Source organism: Hyperolius riggenbachi, chromosome 1, assembly GCF_040937935.1.
Source record: "Hyperolius riggenbachi isolate aHypRig1 chromosome 1, aHypRig1.pri, whole genome shotgun sequence".
Classification (NCBI taxonomy): Eukaryota; Metazoa; Chordata; class Amphibia; order Anura; family Hyperoliidae; genus Hyperolius; species Hyperolius riggenbachi.
Genome location: NC_090646.1, coordinates 378,043,209 through 378,064,767, shown reverse-complemented (window position 1 = coordinate 378,064,767; position 21,559 = coordinate 378,043,209). Strand labels below are relative to the sequence as shown.

The 21,559-nt window shown below is 41.6% G+C and overlaps 1 protein-coding gene across 1 annotated transcript in view; it reads right to left on the bottom strand.

The window, feature by feature from the left end:
• The window catches only part of GRIN3A (glutamate ionotropic receptor NMDA type subunit 3A), a 469,331-nt gene extending 456,583 nt beyond the window's left edge, over window positions 1-12,748 (bottom strand). Inside the window, exon 1 of the mRNA XM_068234342.1 lies at window positions 11,379-12,748. Within this exon, the coding sequence (XP_068090443.1) occupies window positions 11,379-12,329 (951 nt within the window). The 5' untranslated portion in view covers window positions 12,330-12,748. The remainder of the gene's footprint in view (window positions 1-11,378) is intronic.
• Window positions 12,749-21,559: the final 8,811 nt, after the last annotated feature.

Genomic DNA, 21,559 nt, shown 5'->3' with positions numbered 1-21,559 from the left:
CACTAACTATGAAACAGAGAGTGCACAAAGCAGCACTAACTATGAAAGAGAGAGTGCACACAGCAGCACTAACTATGAAAGAGAGAGTGCACACAGCAGCACTAACTATGAAAGAGAGAGTGCACACAGCAGCACTAACTATGAAAGAGAGAGGGCACAGAGAAGTACTAACTATGAAAGAGAGAGTGCATACAGCAACACTAACTATGAAAGAGAGAGGGCACAGAGCAGTACTTACTATGAAAGAGAGAGTGCACAAAGCAGCACTAACTATGAAAGAGAGAGGGCACACAGCAGCACTAACTATGAAAGAGAGAATGCACACAGCAGCACTAACTATGAAAGAGAGAGTGCACACAGCAGCACTAACTATGAAAGAGAGATGGCACACAGCAGCACTAACTATGAAAGAGAGAGTGCACAAAGCAGCACTAACTATGAAAGAGAGAGGGCACACAGCAGCACTAACTATGAAAGAGAGAATGCACACAGCAGCACTAACTGTGAAAGAAAGAGTGCACACAGCAACACTAACTATGAAAGAGAGAGTGCACACAGCAGCACTAACTATGAAAGAGAGAGTGCACACAGCAGCACTAACTATGAAAGAGAGAGTGCACACAGCAACACTAACTATGAAAGAGAGAGTGCACACAGCAGCACTAACTATGAAAGAGAGAGGGCACACAGCAGCACTAAGTATGAAAGAGAGAATGCACACAGCAGCACTAACTATGAAAGAGAAAGCGCACACAGCAGTACTAACTATGAAAGAGAGCGTGCACACAGCAGCACTAACTATGAAAGAGCGCCAGCACAGAGCAGTACTAACTATGAAAGAGAGAGTGCACAAAGCAGCACTAACTAGGAAAGAGAGAGTGCACACAGCAGCACTAACTATGAAAGAGAGCATGCACACAGCAGCACTACCTATGAAAGAGAGAGTGCACACAACAGCACTATGAAAGAGAGAGTGCACACAGCAGTACTAACTTTGAAAGAGAGAGTGCACACAGCAGCACTAACTATGAAAGAGAGAGTGCACACAGCAGCACTAACTATGAAAGAGAGAGGGCACAGAGCAGTACTTACTATGAAAGAGAAAGTGCACAAAGCAGCACTAACTATGAAACAGAGAGTGCACAAAGCAGCACTAACTATGAAAGAGAGAGTGCACACAGCAGCACTAACTATGAAAGAGAGAATGCACACAGCAGCACTAACTATGAAAAAAGAAAGGGCACAGAGCAGTACTAACTATGAAAGAGAGAGTGCACAAAGCAGCACTAACTATGAAAGAGAGAGTGCATAAAGCAACACTAACTATGAAAGAGAGAGGGCACAGAGCAGTACTTACTATGAAAGAGAAAGTGCACAGAGCAGTACTAACTATGAAAGAGAGAGGGCACACAACAGCACTCACTATGAAAGAGAGAATGCACACAGCAGCACTAACTATGAAAGAGAGAGTGCACACAGCAACACTAACTATGAAAGAGAGAGGGCACACAGCAGCACTAACTATGCAAGAGAGAGTGCACACAGCAGCACTAACTATGAAAGAGAGAGGGCACACAGCAGCACTAACTATGAAAGAGAGAGGGCACAGAGCAGCACTAACTATGAAAGAGAGAGGGCACACAGCAGCACTAACTTTGAAAGAGAGAGGGCACACAGCAGCACTAACTATGAAAGCGAGAGTGCACACAGCAGCACTAACTATGAAAGAGCTCCAGCACAGAGCAGTCCTAACTATGAAAGAGCGCCAGCACAGAGCAGTACTAACTATGAAAGAGTGCCTGTGCAAAGCAAAACTATTAGATTTAGTAGTAAAAGGAAATATATTAAAAAATATTTTTCAATATACTAGCATTTCACCAAAATCTTTTTAATAGCTGCTGATATGGAGACACAGGAGCAGCAACTAGCAGTGCCATGTCATACTAAATAGTAGGTGGTAAAATTGGCCAGCTATTGGCCACTCAAAATGGAATGTGTTTACGGAATCTGAAACTCTAACAACAGGGCAAACTCACTGCCAGAATTGCGGTAAGCAGAATGATGTGTGTAAAGTTATACGCATAATGAGTAGAGCGTAATGTATTGCATTTTACTCACTCTCTCATTGTGCCATAAGACTTTATGGCCAATATGCAATTAACTTTTTCTCCTGAGTTTTCTCCTAGCTAATTCTTCATCTTCTATTTAAAATACATTTTCGTCATTTTGTGATTAAAAATGACTAAAAAGTAGTTGAAGTAAGGACTATAAACATTTTGAGCATTTTCTTGCTTGCTGTTAGTCTTAAAAGCATTGTATTGACAAGTTTGACCCTATCACTGAGAAGAAAACTGAAAAGAAAAAGTTAATTGCATATGGGCCCATGTATGTTATTCTGCTTACTGCAGTTCAGTGAATACACCCTATTATTATTCTTGCAGAAACTGGAGCAGAAATGGGTGGAGGAGCTGTCACAACACCAAGAATGACAGCTGTCTGAATAATGACCAGTCTTACTGTTATTCGAGCAGGGAACAGAAAAGCGCCACAAAAAAAGTGTATCCTACTGTTTTCTTTCATGTTTCTGGACTGTGTGTTTCAGTAGGAGTGAATGTAGGGAAAGCAAAACTTCACAAAGCACCAATGTTCTCTAGGTCGTACCACAGTATAATTTATCACTAAACCGTCATTCCTCCGGCAGAAATTTCTCTGATGCTTACAGTCTTGTTGGTGATTTACTAAGAGCCAGTGAAGCCCAGCAAACTACAGCTACCAGGCCATTCTTTTTTGTAAACACTTATTTCACCTTTACTGCCTGTTGCAAATATGCTGATTTGGCAAACCTACACAACTCCAGCATTCACTCTCCCTCAGGTTCAATTTAACAACCACTAGCAGGTTTTCCTAATTCTTTCCTGTCAGCTGTAGCATGCTAGAAAGCTACAGGTACAAACACAGCAGGGCATAGCCCTTATTCTTTATTTAAAGGTAAAGCAGAGCATGGTTTTTTTGCCATTACTGTTTTATTAGGTTTAGTACTAAAATGAAATATATTACATTAGGGTTTCACTTTAAGCTTTTTAATGTCCACCATACATTGTTAAATGTTTGTTAGAACAGGTAAAACAATCAGTATTTGACTGATATCAATCGTTTACCTGGGTACCGCTGTGCACCACTTGCTATTCTGTCAGATGTCAGCAGACATCTGAGGGAACTTTGATCTGACTGCTGCTAGATGCTACAAAGCCATAGGAACAGTTTCTTGAGCTCTGCATCTGCTCGCTCTTCCCCACCCTCAGCCCATTGCTCTGTAAATGGACAGGCTATCCAGATCAATGTTCAGTGAATACTTTGATTGAATAGTGATTATGCTGGGGCTTGCTTTTGACAGATTTCCCTTGCATTTCACATATTTATCAATCCAAACGCCTGATCTATTAAAAACATCTAACAGAGTATAATGGCCCAAAGTACAACTTTGGGAGCAGATTATTTTCTGCTCACAAAACCTTATCAATAAGCCCTAATTTAGGCCCAAATTGTGTATGTTTGTCTTAGTGTATGAATAGGAGTGTGTGTGTGTGTGTGTGTGTGTGTGTGTGTGTGTGTGTGTGTGTGTGTGTGTGTGTGTGTGTGTGTGTGTGTGTGTGTGTGTGTGTGTGTGTGTGTGTGTGTGTGTGTGTGGTGGTGGTGGTGGTGGGGGGGGGGGGTTGGCTGGGTTTATCTATGGACGGATTGGCTGATCTGTGATGATATACTGGACTTATTTTTTATCTTAACTACAAGGAGAGCGTATGCCTCGTACATATGATAGTTATTTGAGAATCTAGCATGTGTAGAGTGGCACTGATATAGGGAAACATAAAATGTGGGCGCCAGGGGCGCCACAGAAGTTTGGGCGTTGCTATAGGTGCCCATACAAATATTGTTTATGGGCGAAAATTTGGCCCGACCGCTATGTAAACTTCAGCTACAAATAGCAGGAGCAAAGCCGCTGGAGCCTAAATGTCCACCCATAAACAACACTTGTATGGGTGCCTATGGTGGCTCCCAAACTTCTGTGGCGCCTCTGGTATTTTTTGTGGTATAGGGGGACAGTTAAAGTTAGGCATCAGTAGGGGGTTGGTGGAGGGGGGGGGGGTGGGGCAGTTAAGGTTAGATGTCAAGAAAGGGGTTTGGTTAAGGTTAGGAATCAGGGTTTTAAGGTTAGATGTCATGGTGGGTTGTTAGGGTTAGGCATTGGAGGGAAAAGAGTTCTGGGTTCTGTGTGAGATTAGGTTTAGGTTCAGCTGTAGCTGAAATTTTTTTCCAACAAAAATTTCCACTGTATATAGAATTTCAGCGGTAAATGTTACTGATATTCTACTATCAGGGTAGGTGGTGCTGAGGATGCTCGGCAGAGCTGGGGCTGGGAGATGAGGTTTCCATAAATCTTCCCAACACCTTAATCTACCTCCATAAATCTCCCCAATACTTATCCCCACAAGCTTTGGGGTAGTTACCCCAACCTTTTAATGCATAGAGGTGAGGATGAGCTTCTTTACCATATGGGCAGGGCTTTGTACGAGAGGGAAAGACTTTGCTGTCCCTCTCTTACAAAGCCCTCCATATCATGTACCATGTGGACTGCTATAGGTTAGTATGGTGGAGCCCAGTACAGGTCAGCCCAGCCATCTTGGCTATACAAGCCTTTATGAGGCACAAGGAGTTAACAAAACCTTTGGGGAGGGCTATGTAATTTTATTCAATCTTATTAGTTTAAAAGAAAAAGAAAAGAAAGAAAAGAAAAAGCCAGTTGCAGGTGAAAGTTTGGGACTTATCACTTTCTTGCTTGCCTGACTTAATTTGGCCCCCAAATCAATTTACTTTATTTTTGCTGAATTTTCTCTTAGGTGGTATATTCACATCTTGTCAATAAGAGGCCTTTGAAATTACCAGCAAGCAAGAAAATACTCAAAGTAATGTTGATAATAATTCTTCACCTACATTTTGGTACTTTTTCATTGCAAAATAATGAAAAATTAGTTTAAAGAGAAGATGCAAATCATCTCCTAGGAGAAAAAGTAAATTGCATATGGGCACTAGTCAATAAAATGTCTTTTAAAAGGAAATTTTAAGTGAAAAGTAATGTGGCCAGCTATTCACCTATTCTTCCAGCGACCTGATGTCCTCCTGGTCCCTCACCGTCATTTCACGCTGCTCTGCTCCTCCACTGTCCTCCTCTGAACACTGCATGTGTGGCCCCATACCACCCGCCTCCTGCATCCTCCAATTTTTGTGCAGTAAGTAAAAAGTGCTACTGTGCATGCACAGAATGCTCCCAGCAACGGGGGCGTAACTGAGGAGGTGAGCTGGCCAGCTTACAGAGGGGGACACCGGGGGAGTAAAAAAATAAAAATCACAGTTTACAGTCAGAAAATAAATCAGAGGTAGGAACTCAAATTTTTGGCTATTTCAGACAGTAAGATGGCAGCTCTTCTGGCCAGGAAGGAGAGATGGCAATGTGCATTAGTAAAACAATGTTGTCTGCGTATAGAGAACTTGGCAGTGGTGTGATTGATCAAGTGAAGGAACATTTGGATTTGTTTTGAGGATAAATCCTTGGATGTTTGCTAACATTTAATAATAGATGCCTGTTCTTGGAAGGATCAAGTGCTAAAACATGTAGTTGTGAATTGAAAGCAAACTGAACATTCTGTTTTTATTGATGTGATGACAGCTTTGCATTTTCTTTCAATAATTGACTGTCATACACATTTTTTGAAATCAATAAGACAAAACCAGGGAGAAAAGCTAGCCTTCTTCTAGTGATATCCTTGGGTGATCAGGCATTAATATTAACCCATGTTACAGCCACAGCAACAGTTCAAGAGGACCTGTAATGAAAATAACGTAATTCATAAAATTGCTTATAATTTTACAATATGAATTTAAAAATCAGCGAGTCAGTGTTTGTCCATTGTAAAATGTTTCCTCTCCCTGAGTTACATTCTGAAATTTATCACAGGTAGTGAGTGACATCTTTAGTCCTGTCAGGTGATCTCTGTGGAAAGCCAGTGGAAAAATATACCTTGTCTCCCAGAATGCTCTGGGATGGAGAATTCCACATACCTCATCAGCCTAGGCTTAACATCACTGGGAGGGTGGGGTTACATACAATAATTTATGCATTCTACTGAATGTCACTACATTGCCTCTTTAAAGTGTGCCAGAGTTGACCCTAAAAGAAGATTTCATACTCACCCGTGGCTTCCTACTGCAGCATAAACCCATCCCACGCCGTCCTCCCGTGGTCTGCCATTCAACCACGATCACCCCACGGTAATAGGCTTAGTTGGGTCCAGTCTGGGTCTTCTGCACATGCGTGGACATCCCGTGCATGCACAGTAGACCCAGACTGACGCTCTGGTCGGACATCTCTGGTTTTCTTTAAGATAAGCTTCTGCTCAGGCCCCTTCCTAGTACCATTATTTACACCCAAATTACAGCATAGATAAAATACTGTATTACAGCTATATGGTTGTTAATCATGCGCTGATTCGTGTGAAATGTATGTACTGTAAAACAGCCAGGCCACTATCTTCACAGAGTTTGTACATTCTCTGCGTGTCTGTGTGGGTTTCCTCAGGCAATCCGGTTTACTCAACATCCCAAAAACATACAAATAAGTTAATTGGCTTCCCTCTAAAATTGGCCCTAGACTACGATGTATACACTACACGGTACATACATAGACTTATGACTATGGTAGGGATTAGATTGTGAGCCCCTCTGAGGGACAATTAAGTGACAAGACAATATACTCTGTACAGCGCTCTGGAAGATGTTGGCACTATATAAATACTTAAGCAATAATAATAATACTGTATTATCGATCTGACCCTAATCATAAGACATTAAAAAGCAAAAAAAAACCCAAAAAACATAAAAACACTTAAGTGTACACTGCGAAGATTACCTAAACTCAAAACTAATATATGCTACAGTTAGCTTTGGTGCTCTTCAGCACTAACAGTATAAAAGCTAAAATGCAAAAAAAAAAAAAAAAAAAAATACAATTTGATAGTCTTAATTGAAAACATTCCAGACAGGAAGTACCTGTTTCTGCATTTAGTCTTGTCTGCAGGGAGAGGAAAGGCCTCACAACTATTATCCAAGAAGACCATGTGACCAGAGCCTCTGTGCAGACCTGCCCCTTCTTAGAAATGTGTATTGGAAATCTCTGCAATCATATAGCCTTTATAGCCTTTACAGAATGGTGTAGTGAGCCACTTTTTTTTCTTGATCTATACTAGATGCAGAAAGCAGGCATACCCTTTCTAGCACCTTATCAAGCAAAGCTGTGAAAATACTTAACGCGTTTAACCTAGAACATCACTCTTCTAATCTGCGAGGCAGTTTCTCACATTAACATGAGAACTTTCAGATTTCACTGTATGCCCAGCTAAAAAAGCTTACCGTTATACCAACAGCTCATTTTGGAGTATGTAATTTTATTAAAGGAATACTATCGATACCCAAGTGTTCTAAAATGACAGTGTGCAAATAATGTCTAAGTAGCTGTGTAAACATTTTCCTACTTTTCATGTTAAATATCAGAGGCAAAAGTTGTAATTTTATTGGGGGTAGGATTTAGCTATATTGGGACAAATCAATTGCAGAAGGGGTGTCTGCTTCAATGCACAGCCAGAGTTGCATATCAGACTACAGAAAGCAAATATCAAACATATCAAACTCTGAAAGCAAAAACAGTATGAAAAAGCTGTGACAATTAGTTACATTTCCTCTGCTCTCTTCAGACACTTCAGTCAGAAACACAGAACACAGGAGCTGCAGCTGTTGGGAGCTCTCTCTTCTCTGTCACACACAGAGCTACACATAGAGTTAACTGATCAAGTGTGAGGGGAATTTCCCCTCTCCTCATGGCTCAGTCAGCCGTCAGTTTTGGCGTCAGTAAAGTTTGAATGTATTTTGATAACAGTAAACAAAGAAGTTGCTACTAAAATGTATACACCAGTACTTAGCAGCACTTCCCAAACAATTCCTGTGTCAATTGAAAAAAATATGTGAATCGATAGTATTCCTTTAAAACTAAAATACAATAATATCATATAAGACTGTGATACATTTTTATCATATGCGTGCCATTACTACTTGGAAAATCATTTTAAAGTGGACCTGAACTCTTGCACAGGACAGAAGGAAAGCATAGGGAAATGCACCCTGTATGTATTTAGAGAGTTTAGCCTGTCAAATCCCCCCTCATCTGTGGCTAAGCACAAGTTGTAATTTTATCCCTCAGCTGTGTCATCTGACTGCCACAGCTGAGACCTAATAGGTAAACACAGGATGTTAACAATATGTCTACTTTCATAAAAGCAGGAAGTAGACAAACTGCAGATTTATTGCAGGATTTGTATCAGCTGTGACAAAGAAATGTTTTCTCTAAAGGCTATTATGCTGTTGTTTATCTTTTAGCGCAGAGAGGAAGTTCTGCGTTCAGTTCCGCTTTAAGGACAGACATGTGTCCATTTATCTGTTTGCAAGCCTTGGGTACAAAGTAGAATTATGCTTCTGCAACATAAAAAGGTACAGCTTTTCTAGACAGAACAAGAAGAAAATAAGTCTGAAGTACCTCCTGCTGCTTACAAACATTTTCCTTTGAATGCAAATTAATGTGGATTACTATGGTATGTAGAATGTTTAAGAAGCCATAACATGTACAAAACATAAGGTTGCTAATACTAAAGTAAGCTATTTACATTGGCTGCTATTGAAAGTCAAGCTGCAGTGGAAAAAAAAATTGCACAAGAAAAGACACACTGTCCCTCAGCACCCTTCTACTTACCTCATTATTTTAGCATAATCCATGCTTAAAGAAGAGCTATGACACTTATTATTTATTCATAAAGCAATACACTGGGGGCCGCATTGCTTGGTATGTACGCATGTGATCAAAGCTAATAGGGCCTGGAAGACATGTTCAGATTAAGCTGGTCACTCAAAGGTTCTGTTTGAGCTCCAAGGTTCTGTTTGAGCTCTAAGGTTACATTTCCATAGAGATCACATGATCAAATATAACATCATTTCACATGGCAAGGCCTTTGCCAAGAAGGAAACTACATTAGAAAAATAATGTGTTTGAACAAACTAGGAAATTGTTTTTTTTCCCTAACCGAGTTGATTTCAGCTGGTCATACAGGCAGACAGGATCACCCTGCTGTGCTTCTTGGCTGTACTTGATGCCATCTGCAGCATAGCTGGACCATTATGTAGGACAGAATGGAAGTGGCTAAATAAGGACTACACTTAAAACAACAGTGTTGCTTATGTACGCCTGTGTTCAGCACCTGGACTTCATCTCCCAAAGGAGATCTTTTGGCCTCGTATCTTGAAGAACAATTGTTCTTGGCCTATTAGCAGCCAGGGTAAAGGGCACTTTTGCAGTGTTAGGCACAGAGGGAGAATGTGCCTAGTGGAGGTAGTGGAAAGTGATGACAGTGTTTAATTGAAATGTATATCTGTGCTTACAGCATCACTCCAGGCACAAACATCTTCCTAGTTCTGTCTATGTGTTCAGTGACAGAAACTATCATTATCTGTATACATTGTACAGAGTCATGTTTAAAGTGTCGCCGAGCTATCTTACCAGCTGTATGTGCAGCACAGATGTCTGTACCTACAAGCTGCAGTCTTCCCTGACAACTCTGGCTCTGCTCCAGCAACTTGCAGTCTGAACAGCAAGATCAAGCCCACATAGCCTGATGTTAACTCATACAGCTAGGCTGCTTCATGTCACAGAAAATAAATAAATAAATAAAAAATATTGGCTGCAGAAGCCTGTTTAATACAAGAAGGTATACAAGTAAATTAGGGTGATCTGCTTCCCAAACTATCAGAAGATATATTTATAACTCAGTCTGGGTTAGGCTTTAATATATTTTGGGTTCTAGTCAACAAAATGGTTCTAGAAATCCTACTAAATGGTGTGAATAATGATCCATTATACTCATTAATTAGAGTGGAATAGTAGGTACCATAACTAGGAAAGTGCTAAAGCATTATGGCGGGGTTCTGTTTACACTTGTGACTTTTACTACCGTGCATTATACAGAAATGATGGGATGCACAAGGCTTTTCCAGCTTTGTGGTATTGGCACCTGTTTCCCAGCCACTTTCCTTAAGCATCCTGCATCTGGTTTGTTGAGAAGACTGAAAGCACACGCTGTAGATAAAACTTAATTAGCCATCACCAGCCAGATGAAATCAATTCCTCCAGCATTGTATAAAACCCTTCTGGACAAGTGCTGGGAACAAGCTGATTTATCAGACATCATTTGTAAAGTTTCCTCTACCAAACCGAGTGAGGATGGTTGAGTTATTTATTTTGTTAACAGATCTAGTTCTATAATCAGAGTAAATAATGTTGAAGACTCCTATTGATGTTTTAGTTTGTGTTCAGAAAGTGACATAGACAAGCAAGAGAGGCTGACTGGGACTAGTTTATAGTTAAACCAGTGAGTATTGTTTCATTATTTTTTATGGAGGTAGGACACATAAGTTAATTAACCATAGATTATGTTGGGATGAGATGATGGACAGCTAAGTCCCCCCATTGGCTCACTTTGTCTTTTAGGGACCTCTGTTTTGGGTCCTCATTTTTTTTCCTGTTTCTCTGTGATTTGCAAAATGTTTTCTACCCACAGCAGCAATGTAAATCTCACTGATTTTGCTGCATTAAGCATGAAGATAAAATGAGAAAAACTTGAAAAATAAATAGGGAAAGTGATATCCATGCATAAAAACACCAGAATGTGGCTACACTTGACAAGTTTGTTTCAGAACTCTAGTCAATGCAGCCCCTGGAGGTCAGAATGGTGGATTATTTAACATACCAGCATCTTAGTTTTGGGTTGAAAAGTTAATCTAAGCATCAACATTTTTTTGGAAGATTTTTTTTTTTTTAACTATGCACTTTATGGTTATCAAACGTCCAGTGGAATATTTGCTAAACGTGACTGTAGGAAAGACTTTTGGTAACATCCCATGGGAGTGGGACTGAAGGCATTGAGGAATGCTGTCACGCAACAGCGCTGTACACCTGGCAGGCTGAGCAGCGTGCAACAAGCAGCTTATGAAATATTCTCGGTGCCTGGATGGAAATGCAGCGCGCTGTCCATGGTGCTGAATGCCTGATCAGCGCATAGAGCACGGTGCTGATAACTTTATAGGGCAGGCAGCTGTGGCGAGAAACCATACCGCAATACAGTGCTGTGTATTATTTATACATACTTGTAACAGACCTTCAGAGTTCACGTATAACGTTATTAATCACCTTATGGAGGTTAAATAAAATGATCAGTACTTGTCCTTACCTCGGTTTTTCGATTAAACTCACTTCTCACAATACTAACAACAGGTATTTGTAAAACAGACGAGATAAACTCCAACTCCAGTATCTCCCCTTTGTTTTGAGGAAAGGCTAGGATGGCACTGACTCCTTGGACCACTACAGTATGACAAACACTCTGGAGGAAGGACACCGGATCACTACTCCAAGAGGAGCTGGATGAGGAGAATGGCATGATGGGCAGGTCCCCTAGCCCAGCTTCTATAGCCATTACCACTTCCAGTGACAGATTGTAAGGCAAGAGACCTGGCACCCGATTGAGGTTATCCACTGCCAAAAGTAGCGCATCCCTCGGAAACAGCAACTCATCTCCACCTCTGTAGCCAATAATACTCCTTGGACCAGTGCTCGACTTTCTTTCCAAAGTATGGACAACCGGTTCGCGTTTGTCTCCGTCCCTTAACTTGCTTAATCGGTCCATCCCCTCCACCTCATCTGCATCTTGATCACGACTTGCGCCCGTCTTCTGTAGCCCGGTGTCATTGTCAGGCCAAGTTCTGGTGTACTGACTGGTGATGCCCCTTGTCCTCCAGGGCTGCAGCTGCACTGCCCCAATTCGTACAGTGTGCCCGATCCTCTTGAGGATCTGACAGGGCTGAGGGTGAGAGGAAGAGCCTGGGACCCTGGCTAGGACCAGGGCACAAGGGATCAGCAGGCAGACCCTGCTTAGCACCAGGAACCACCAATTCAGCCTCCTCATCACTGGCAGGAGAGGCAGAGGAGGGGGAGAAATAGCAGCTGAAGCAGCTATACAGTCACTAGCGAAGTCCTGGGAGTGAGAAGGAAGCTTCCTCTCTAGGCGTGTGATGATCACCAGCAGAGCGCACAGGATTCCAGGAATAACCTCATCCTCTCCTCCACCAAACTTCTTCTGAGCTTCTCCCTGGCTGAGCGCCTCTGTGGCTCCAACAAACATGTGCAAAACAAATCTCTCTGTCCGCAGCAAGAAACACCGGCCACTTGATGGGGGTTCCCTTCACACCACAGATCATCTCATTGCAGTGCTTCAGATTCCCATCAGCAGAGAGGATCCAGCAAACTTCTCCCTCCAGCTCCCAGCTCTCTCCAAAGTAAGCGCTCACAGCTGAGGCTCTACAGCCATAACTCGCAGAACATCCAAGGAGATCACACACAGGAATACAGTATTCGCCTACATAATCTTGTCAGGGTTTATAAAAGTATCCTTTATTTATTTCCTATTGGCAATATAATATATGGTCCTTGTGTAAAAGAGGGAAAGTGACATTATGCCTGGAGATTGTACTGGAAGTCTGAACGGTCGCTAGGCTGCGCCAAAATACCACTGAAAGAGAACGGTACATGTGCAGTCATTACATTCAGCCGTGTTTCTGAAGCTTGGATTTATAGGTGATGTAGTCCTCGAGTGATACTGCTGTAATGTTAGGGGCCGTTGCGTGAACTACATTTCCCACAATGCCAGTGAAAGCCCGCCTCTCATCTTGCTGCAGTAATGACACGAGTTTTCAAATAAATAGACGGGGCTGGCTCGAGCTTTATCGCAGGGCTTATGTATGTTTGCCTATGTATGAAAATAATGAACTGCAGTCTTTACAGCGTTTTTACACTCAATCAGAGTGTTTGGGACATGTGTGCAAATAGCTTTATTTGGATGGAAGTTAAACAGTACTTGGCTGCTTTCCACCTCTGACAAGCACATTCAGCCATCTGACAGCACCAAATGCTAGTCCAGTCTGATCACACATATTGATTAAAATCTGGATTTGTTGGATTAATTACTAAGGGATTTGCAAACAATAAGCAGACATGCACCTGCCTGAATATAAATTAGTACTTGTTGAAACTTGTTTTCTTCATCTTGTGAGCGATATTTACACTTAGATACTTGAAGATCTTTCATACTTAGTTAAAAAATAGCCAGCTGAATTTTAATATAAAGCAGAATTAAAGGATACTTTAGCGCAAATATAAATTTAAAAACGGAGGAGCAGCCAGGTGTAGTGGGCTCTCCTCATGCCCACCGCTCCCCCCTTCTCCGTTACTCTGTACCAAACCCCCAAACTTACTTCTTGGTCAAGAGGGTCGGTACAGACTGCACAGGCGTTGCCCGGCAACACCCGTCCATGTTTCTACGGCCGGTAGCGCTCTGCACATGCACACTACATACAGGGAGTGCAGAATTATTAGGCAAGTTGTATTTTTGAGGAATAATTTTATTATTGAACAACCATCATGTTCTCAATGAACCCAAAAAACTCATTAATATCAAAGCTGAATATTTTTGAAAGTAGTTTTTAGTTTGTTTTTAGTTTTAGCTATTTTAGGGGGTGTCTCTGTGTGCAGGTGACTATTACTGTGCATAATTATTAGGCAACTTAACAAAAAACAAATATATACCCATTTCAATTATTTATTTTTACCAGTGAAACCAATATAACATCTCAACATTCACAAATATACATTTCTGACATCCAAAAACAAAACAAAAACAAATCAGTGACCAATATAGCCACCTTTCTTTGCAAGGACACTCAAAAGCCTGCTATCCATGGATTCTGTCAGTGTTTTGATCTGTTCACCATCAACATTGCATGCAGCAGCAACCACAGCCTCCCAGACACTGTTCAGAGAGGTGTACTGTTTTCCCTCCTTGTAAATCTCACATTTTATGATGGACCACAGGTTCTCAATGGGGTTTAGATCTGGTGAACAAGGAGGCCATGTCATAGGTTTTTCTTCTTTTATACCCTTTCTTGCCAGTCACGCTGTGGAGTACTTGGACGCGTGTGATGGAGCATTGTCCTGCATGAAAATCATGTTTTTCTTGAAGGATGCAGACTTCTTCCTGTACCACTGCTTGAAGAAGGTGTCTTCCCGAAACTGGCAGTAGGACTGGGAGTTGAGCTTTACTCCATCCTCAGCCCGAAAAGGCCCCACAAGCTCATCTTTGATGATACCAGCCCAAACCGGTACTCCACCTCCACCTTGCTGGCATCTGAGTCGGACTGGAGCTCTCTGCCCTTTACCAATCCAGCCACGGGCCCATCCATCTAGCCCATCAAGACTCACTCTCATTTCATCAGTCCATAAAACCTTAGAAAAATCAGTCTTGAGAAATTTCTTGGCCCAGTCTTGACGTTTCAGCTTGTGTGTCTTGTTCAGTGGTGGTCGTCTTTCAGCCTTTCTTACCTTGGCCATGTCTCTGAATGTTGCACACCTTGTGCTTTTGGGCACTCCAGTGATCTTGCAGCTCTGAAATATGGCCAAACTGGTGGCAAGTGGCATCTTGGCAGCTGCACGCTTGACTTTTCTCAGTTCATGGGCAGTTATTTTGTGCCTTGGTTTTTCCACACGCTTCTTGCGACCCTGTTGACTATTTTGAATGAAACGCTTGATTGTTCGATGATCACGCTTCAGAAGCTTTGCAATTTTAAGAGTGCTTCATCCATCTGCAAGATATCTCACTATTTTTGACTTTTCTGAGCCTGTCAAGTCCTTCTTTTGACCCATTTTGCCAAAGGAAAGGAAGTTGCCTAATAATTATGCACACATGATATAGGGTGTTGATGTCATTAGACCACACCCCTTCTCATTACAGAGATGCACATCACCTAATATGCTTAATTGGTAGTAGGCTTTTGAGCCTATACAGCTTGGAGTAAGACAACATGCATAAAGAGGATGATGTGGTCAAAATACTAATTTGCCTAATAATTCTGCACTCCCTGTAGTTGTGATGTAGCGTGCATGCACATAGCGCTCGTGGCCATGGGTGCGCGATCACGGGCGCTTGTTGCCAAGCAGCACCTGAGCAGTCTGCACCGACCCTCCTGATCAGGAAGTAAGTTCGGGGGGGGGGGCAGTACAGAGGGGGATGGAGGAAAACAGAGAGCTGTGAGGATGAGGAGAGCCCACTAATGCCTACTCCCCCTGTTTTTAAATGTATATTTGCGCTATGGTATCCTTTATCAACTTAATAAGAACCCATGCATCAAATATTTTACACATTATTTTATTTATTTGAGCATTTAAATAATGCTGCCTTTTTTTTCTTTCTTTTTTTTTTTTTTTTTTTTTTTTTTTGCATCATCTTATAGTGAACATTTAACAATTTCACAAACGTGCCCATACATTATGTGATTTCTGGGAGATCGGAAAAATTATCAACATCCCGTTACCATCGAAAGGTTATTTTCCTGGTCTACCACATTACACCGTTTGGTACAAGATTCGACCTGAATCTGCACTGCATCAGCCTGCACTGGGTTTGTGCAGGCTGATGCAGTGCAAATCTATGCAGCAGTCAAGACAGTGTAAAAGCAGCTGGACCATGTCTTTACTAAGTGGCGGGGAGTTAAATGACTGCTGATCATCTACATCTCACCATCCTGGTCATGTAACCAAATTAAATTGGTCAGAGATTTGTGTTTTGACGGTTGCATGGCATCTGTCAGGCATGTGGTTGAACCATAGTTTAACACCATTGCATACATCTGTTAGGCAGTGATTCAGATCACCTGCTTCAATAGATTTGAATGGAAACACCCTATCAAATACTTGCATATAGGAATGCAGTTGTGAAGTAGCAGAAGGGTGTTTGGGTGGAGTGAAATTTACAGGAAATGGTTGAGAATAAAGAAGGCTGTGAGCATGGATCTATATCATCTACAGTCGCATTGAGTTCACACTGCACATTAAAATGTTACATTTAGTGAATCTAAGTGGAATGGATCAGCAAGGATGTGAACGGATAAGTATGGGTCATGCACAACTTTTCTGGATCAGTCAGACGAAGTGTATGCCCATAGAGTCCATGAAAGCCTTTGCCTAATTAGGCTTGTTGCCACAAATCAGTGTCACCCTTTGATCACCAGCCAACATCACATTTGGATCCTCGTCACTGTTGCCACTACTGCTTGGCCCACTGCATGGGAGAAGTGCCAGTATGCAGATCTGAGCCTCATCAGGCTCCCTTGGATTGCAACAGACCAATGAGAATCATCCCTGGTTTGAGCCTCAGTGCTTCTGCTGAGGCTCCAATCTGTACACTGGCGTCACTTCTGTGCAGTGGACCCGAGTGGCGATGTCAGTAGTGGTGAAGGACAAATGTGATGGCTCCAGGTAAACCTCTGGCCCCTTGACTCTGGTTCAGCTGACATCCCTTGTTGGAATCTAATAAATGTTGTAAATGCATTGTAATTTTTTAAACCCCCACAAAAAAAAATCTTACCCAATAAAGCCACAGGTGTCTGCGTCCATGTGTGCCATTGCTGTATTGTGCAGGCGCAGGGCCATGCAGCGTGCACATATGGGAGGGGCCTCGGGCACAAGTGAGGGCATGTGCGTGCAATGGGCTGCATACGTGCAAGTTGATTGAAACTAGCACCCATCAATAAACAAACTGGCCTAATGCCTAGTAATTACATAAAATAATGAAAACAAAAGCCTGAACTATGCCGTTAATACCTGTCCCTTGATGTTCACATAATTTGTGTGTGTATTAGAGGTGGTGTTTCTTTGGGGTGAACAAGTCCACAGATTCACGTTTGCATTGGGTTCTGTGTGTTTGCAAACCTCTGAACGCTTGATACGGGGTTCACTGTTTTCTCGATACACCACACAATGTTTGCCCCATTCCACACTGGTGTTCACTGCTGTAATATCTGTTACTTTTTCCTGGCTCATCATCCTGGAGCTAGGTACTCTTGAGCAATGCCACCTAACCCTATGGATATAAGTTGATTACAGATACTGTATTACCAAAAAGCCACCCAAAAAGCCTCCCAAATGTCACTTGGAACACTTTTCTTAATTTTTCTCTTCTATAACAGGAGTGGAAATAATATTTTCTATGACCTGTAAAACTTTCACAATTTGGAATTTAACACCTTTCACATATGGCAAAAATAGCACCTTTGTAGTTTGTTTACTGGAATGTGCAGACAAGATTTCCAGTACTTTGCTTAAAAAAGGAAGGGTAGAAGTGAAGTCACACTGTGGCCTCTTGGTCTTTAAGATGGACACTAACCCAGATGAATGTAAAGAAAAGTATTAACCATGGTACCAGGCTTCAAACACAGGAGAAGGTGTTACAGGTACAGTGCATTTATTGTGAGAGTGCCAAATAAAGGTTATTTTTTTTTTTATTATTCATTATATATATAGAGAGATGTCTTTAGGACAATCTTGGATCATTACAGCAAACCCCAGTAGTTCTTTTTAACCTAAATTGACCATGTACATTTTAATAGATGATAACATTAAGTCAGATTTGTGAAAAATGATATTTGTGCTTCATTCGCTACACCTCTTATGAGTTGGGTTTATTGAAAAATTGCTATTTAGTGGTAAACATTTACAGCCAATGACCATGATTCACAGCGCAGCTTAAATTTAACAGCACAAGTTAAAAATGAATAAATACAATGTATTTATTTATGAAAGCGCTGGGGAAATCGCTGTACAAAGCGTTTTTCATGCGCTTTGCCATTTCCCTATACCTACCATTGAGGCAAATTGCCCCAAAAATTGTACAGGCAGCGCTTTGGTGAGCGGATCGGAATCGAACCACTCAGATGTGAACACTTTCATAGGGAATCATTACACAAGCTCTTTTAGGGTGATTTTGCAAATCGTCAGCGCTTTAAAAAAAAGGCGAAAATGCCCTAGTTGTGAATAAGCCCTAATTGTCTGGGAGACTAATGCTTGATTTTAGGGATGGCTTTTGATTGCTGAGAGGTAGTGGCTCTGCTACGCACAAAACCCTGACTCAGGTCATCTACAAATGATTTACCAGAAGGTTCCCAACGAACATGTGATGCGCTCCGGTCCTGAGGCGAGCAGCACTACTACTACTAGTTAGTGCTGGAGTACCCAAGTGATACAAGCAGTAGGTGAAATACTCAGCCCACTACATATCAACTGAAACAAGATATTTGTTTTTGGTAATTTGGCTTTTTAAAGGATACCGAAGTGACATGTGACATGATGATATAGCCATGGGTATATACAGTGCCTAGCACACAAATAACTATGCTGTGTTCCTTTTTTTCTTTCTCTGCCTGAAAGGAGTTAAATATCAGGTATGTAAGTGGCTGACTCAGTCCTGACTCAGACAGGAAGTGACTACAGTGTGACCGTCACTGATAAGAAATTCAAACTATAAAACACTTTCCTAGCAGAAAATGGCTTTTGAGAGCAGGAAAGAGATAAAAAGGGGAATTTCTTATCAGTGACGGTCACACTGTAGTCACTTTCTGACGGAGTCAGGACTGAGTCAGCCACTTACATACCTGATGTTTAACTCTTTCAGGCAGAGCAAGAAAAAAAGGAATACAGCCTAGTTATTTGTGTGCCAGGCACTGTACATACACATACCTATCTCATCATGTCACATGTCACTTCAGGTATCCTTTAATAGGAAGTGGCAAGTATAAAATTATCAAAAAAACTGAATTTGATCTGGAATGTTTTATATAAATGCATGTACATGATTTCGGAATGTATTTTACAATATGGAAAGCTACTGGCAATGTACAGTGTTAATGTGTAAATTGTATGAGTAACGCTGTATGTCTATAGAAGGATTTTGGAATATTTATCATGATATAAGAAAAGTGCCATTGTAAACCTGCACTAAGGATTAACAACCAGTCAACTTCTTCTTTCAGGCATAAAAGTTACACTGATGTCTTCTTAGTGTTTCGAATAGATGTTCAGATGATCGTGTCACTAATCTCAGATCTTCAGTAATATACATGTTTACCTCATAACCAGGTCAAGTTCATATAAAATGGACATATATAAACATTTTATTTCAAATATGATGTTTATATAAACGTCCATTCTGTTGAATGCACATGCACACCCTACGCACATGCACATGCATTTTATCTCTTCAGCCTGTGGCATGAAGTGGTTAATATAGATGTTCTTGCAGTCAGCCAGTCACAGTTTAACCCTTTAGCAGCCACATATAATAAAACTATATGGGCTTGATTCACTAAACCGTGATAACTGATATCACAATCACACTAGCGTTTTGAAAAAAATCGTGTTTGTGAGCTAAAATTCGCGATTGCCCATGAAAACTGCTACGCACGTTATAACACGCGCAAAACGTTAGTGCGACCGTGATATCAGTTATCACGGGTTAGTGAATCAAGCCCTAAGTGCGCTGCAGGGCCGATTTTTTTTTTTTTTTTTTTTGCTGCTGGGTTAGTGGACCTACTCCAGCCTGGTGGGCCTTGCAGAGTGGTGCAGGGAGCTGTCATATTCACCTGTTCTGGGTGGCTGGATCAGCTTCTCCTTTTTATCCACCTGTGGCACTACATTACCGACATTGCATCGCTGCGCAGTGGTGGAGGAAGGTTGATGAAAGAGTCTCTTTCATCACCACTCTTACACCACCAGGCGGCGCTGCAACACTGACTTCATCCCCTGGGTTACTGTCACATGTCATATCATGTGATCAGAACTCAGAAGAGGATGCCTGGATTGCAGCACTGCCGGTGAAAAAGAGGAGAAGCTGATCCATCTGCCCAGAACGGATAAATATAAAAACTCTCCCTGAGCCGCTCTGCATGGCTGCAATGGGCAGCAAAATGAAATGTGCCAGCTGAGGATGGCCTGGCATGCATTATCTCACACAAGATAATGTGTGCAGGACTGTTAATAGGTTAAAGCACACACAAATGAGGTTACTGGGTACTGCATACGTGTCTTCCTCTTTCTGTGCTTTTAACTGTAACAGAATGATTTGTGTGTGGGCAGAAGCAGCAGGCTTGAGTAAGCAGAGAATAGGCTGCAAAAAGTTAACCATCTTCAGCAAAGTGGGCAATCATCAGCATGGCATTTCCATGTGACAAAGCTCCATTAAATCAAGGACATTAGCTTATTTACCATCAAATGTACTTGTTAGAGTTGTGAGCAGATATTGTTTAAAGCTTCATACACACATTTGATAATCCTAAACAGACACAGATCTTGCACAAAAATTTAGTATGTGTACAGCTGCCTGATCATGCTGTTTAGTGATCTGTCATGCTGGATTGTTAAATGGCAAACAAAGAAAAAAAAAAAATATATATATATATACATTTTCCACGTTTGTTTGTTGCCTATTGTTTCTACTACTCTCTCCATAAAATATATACAACTCAACTCATAGTTAACCAATGTATCTCTTTACCAATGTTGACACCACATGTTAACGATCATTTAACAAATATTAAGATGAGGTAAATGTAACTTGGGTATTAGGTTTAATTTATTTTAGCTGCTCTATATCTTGATAATGAATCATAGTGTTGGTGTTTGAAATCTGCATATTAAATTCGAGACAGCCGAAAAACCGCCAAACACCACACTTGAGTACCATATCAGAACCGAACATGTGGATAGAGTCATGGGAGGTTCACTTAAAGGATACCCGAGGTGACATGCGACATCCTGACTCCGACAGGAAGTGACTACAGTGTGACCCTCACTGATAAGAAATTCCCCTTTTTTACCTCTTTCTTGCTCTCAGAAGCAATTTTCTGCTAGAAAAGTGTTTTATAGTTGGAATTTCTTATCAGTGAGGGTCACAGTGTAGTCACTTCCTGTCTGAGTCAGGACTGAGGCAGCCACTTACATACCTGATATTTAACTCTTTCAGACAGAGAAAGAAAAAAAGGAACACAGTATAGTTATTTGTGTGCTAGGCACTGTACATACACATGTCTATCTCATCATGTCACATGTCAGTTCAGGTATCCTTTAAGTGTGCTTTATGTGACCCCATACTTCCTCCTTCTGGCTTTGGAAGGAAGAAGCTTCAAAGTTATTTTGAACACAGATGCATATTTGGAGAGGTGCACATAGGGCTCCTGCTATAGGCGCTCCCGCCACTCGCCTCCTAGGTGGCGCATAAGTAATTAATCCACACCTCCCTCCCAGCCAGGTCCGAGTCTGTGCTCCGCACCTCCTGTTTGGGTCCTTCCCATGATGAGGATTTTGCTGTCTGCCAGTGCCGTTACGCTGGCCCGTACAGTAGTAGGAGGCACTACAGTCACCTCCCTACTGTTTACGTTATCACCTTGGCTACATTTTGCAATTTCAGTATTTGCCATAGGTGCTTTTTTACCCAGATATGCCACTGGTTGAGCATGCTGTGAAGCGCAAGTA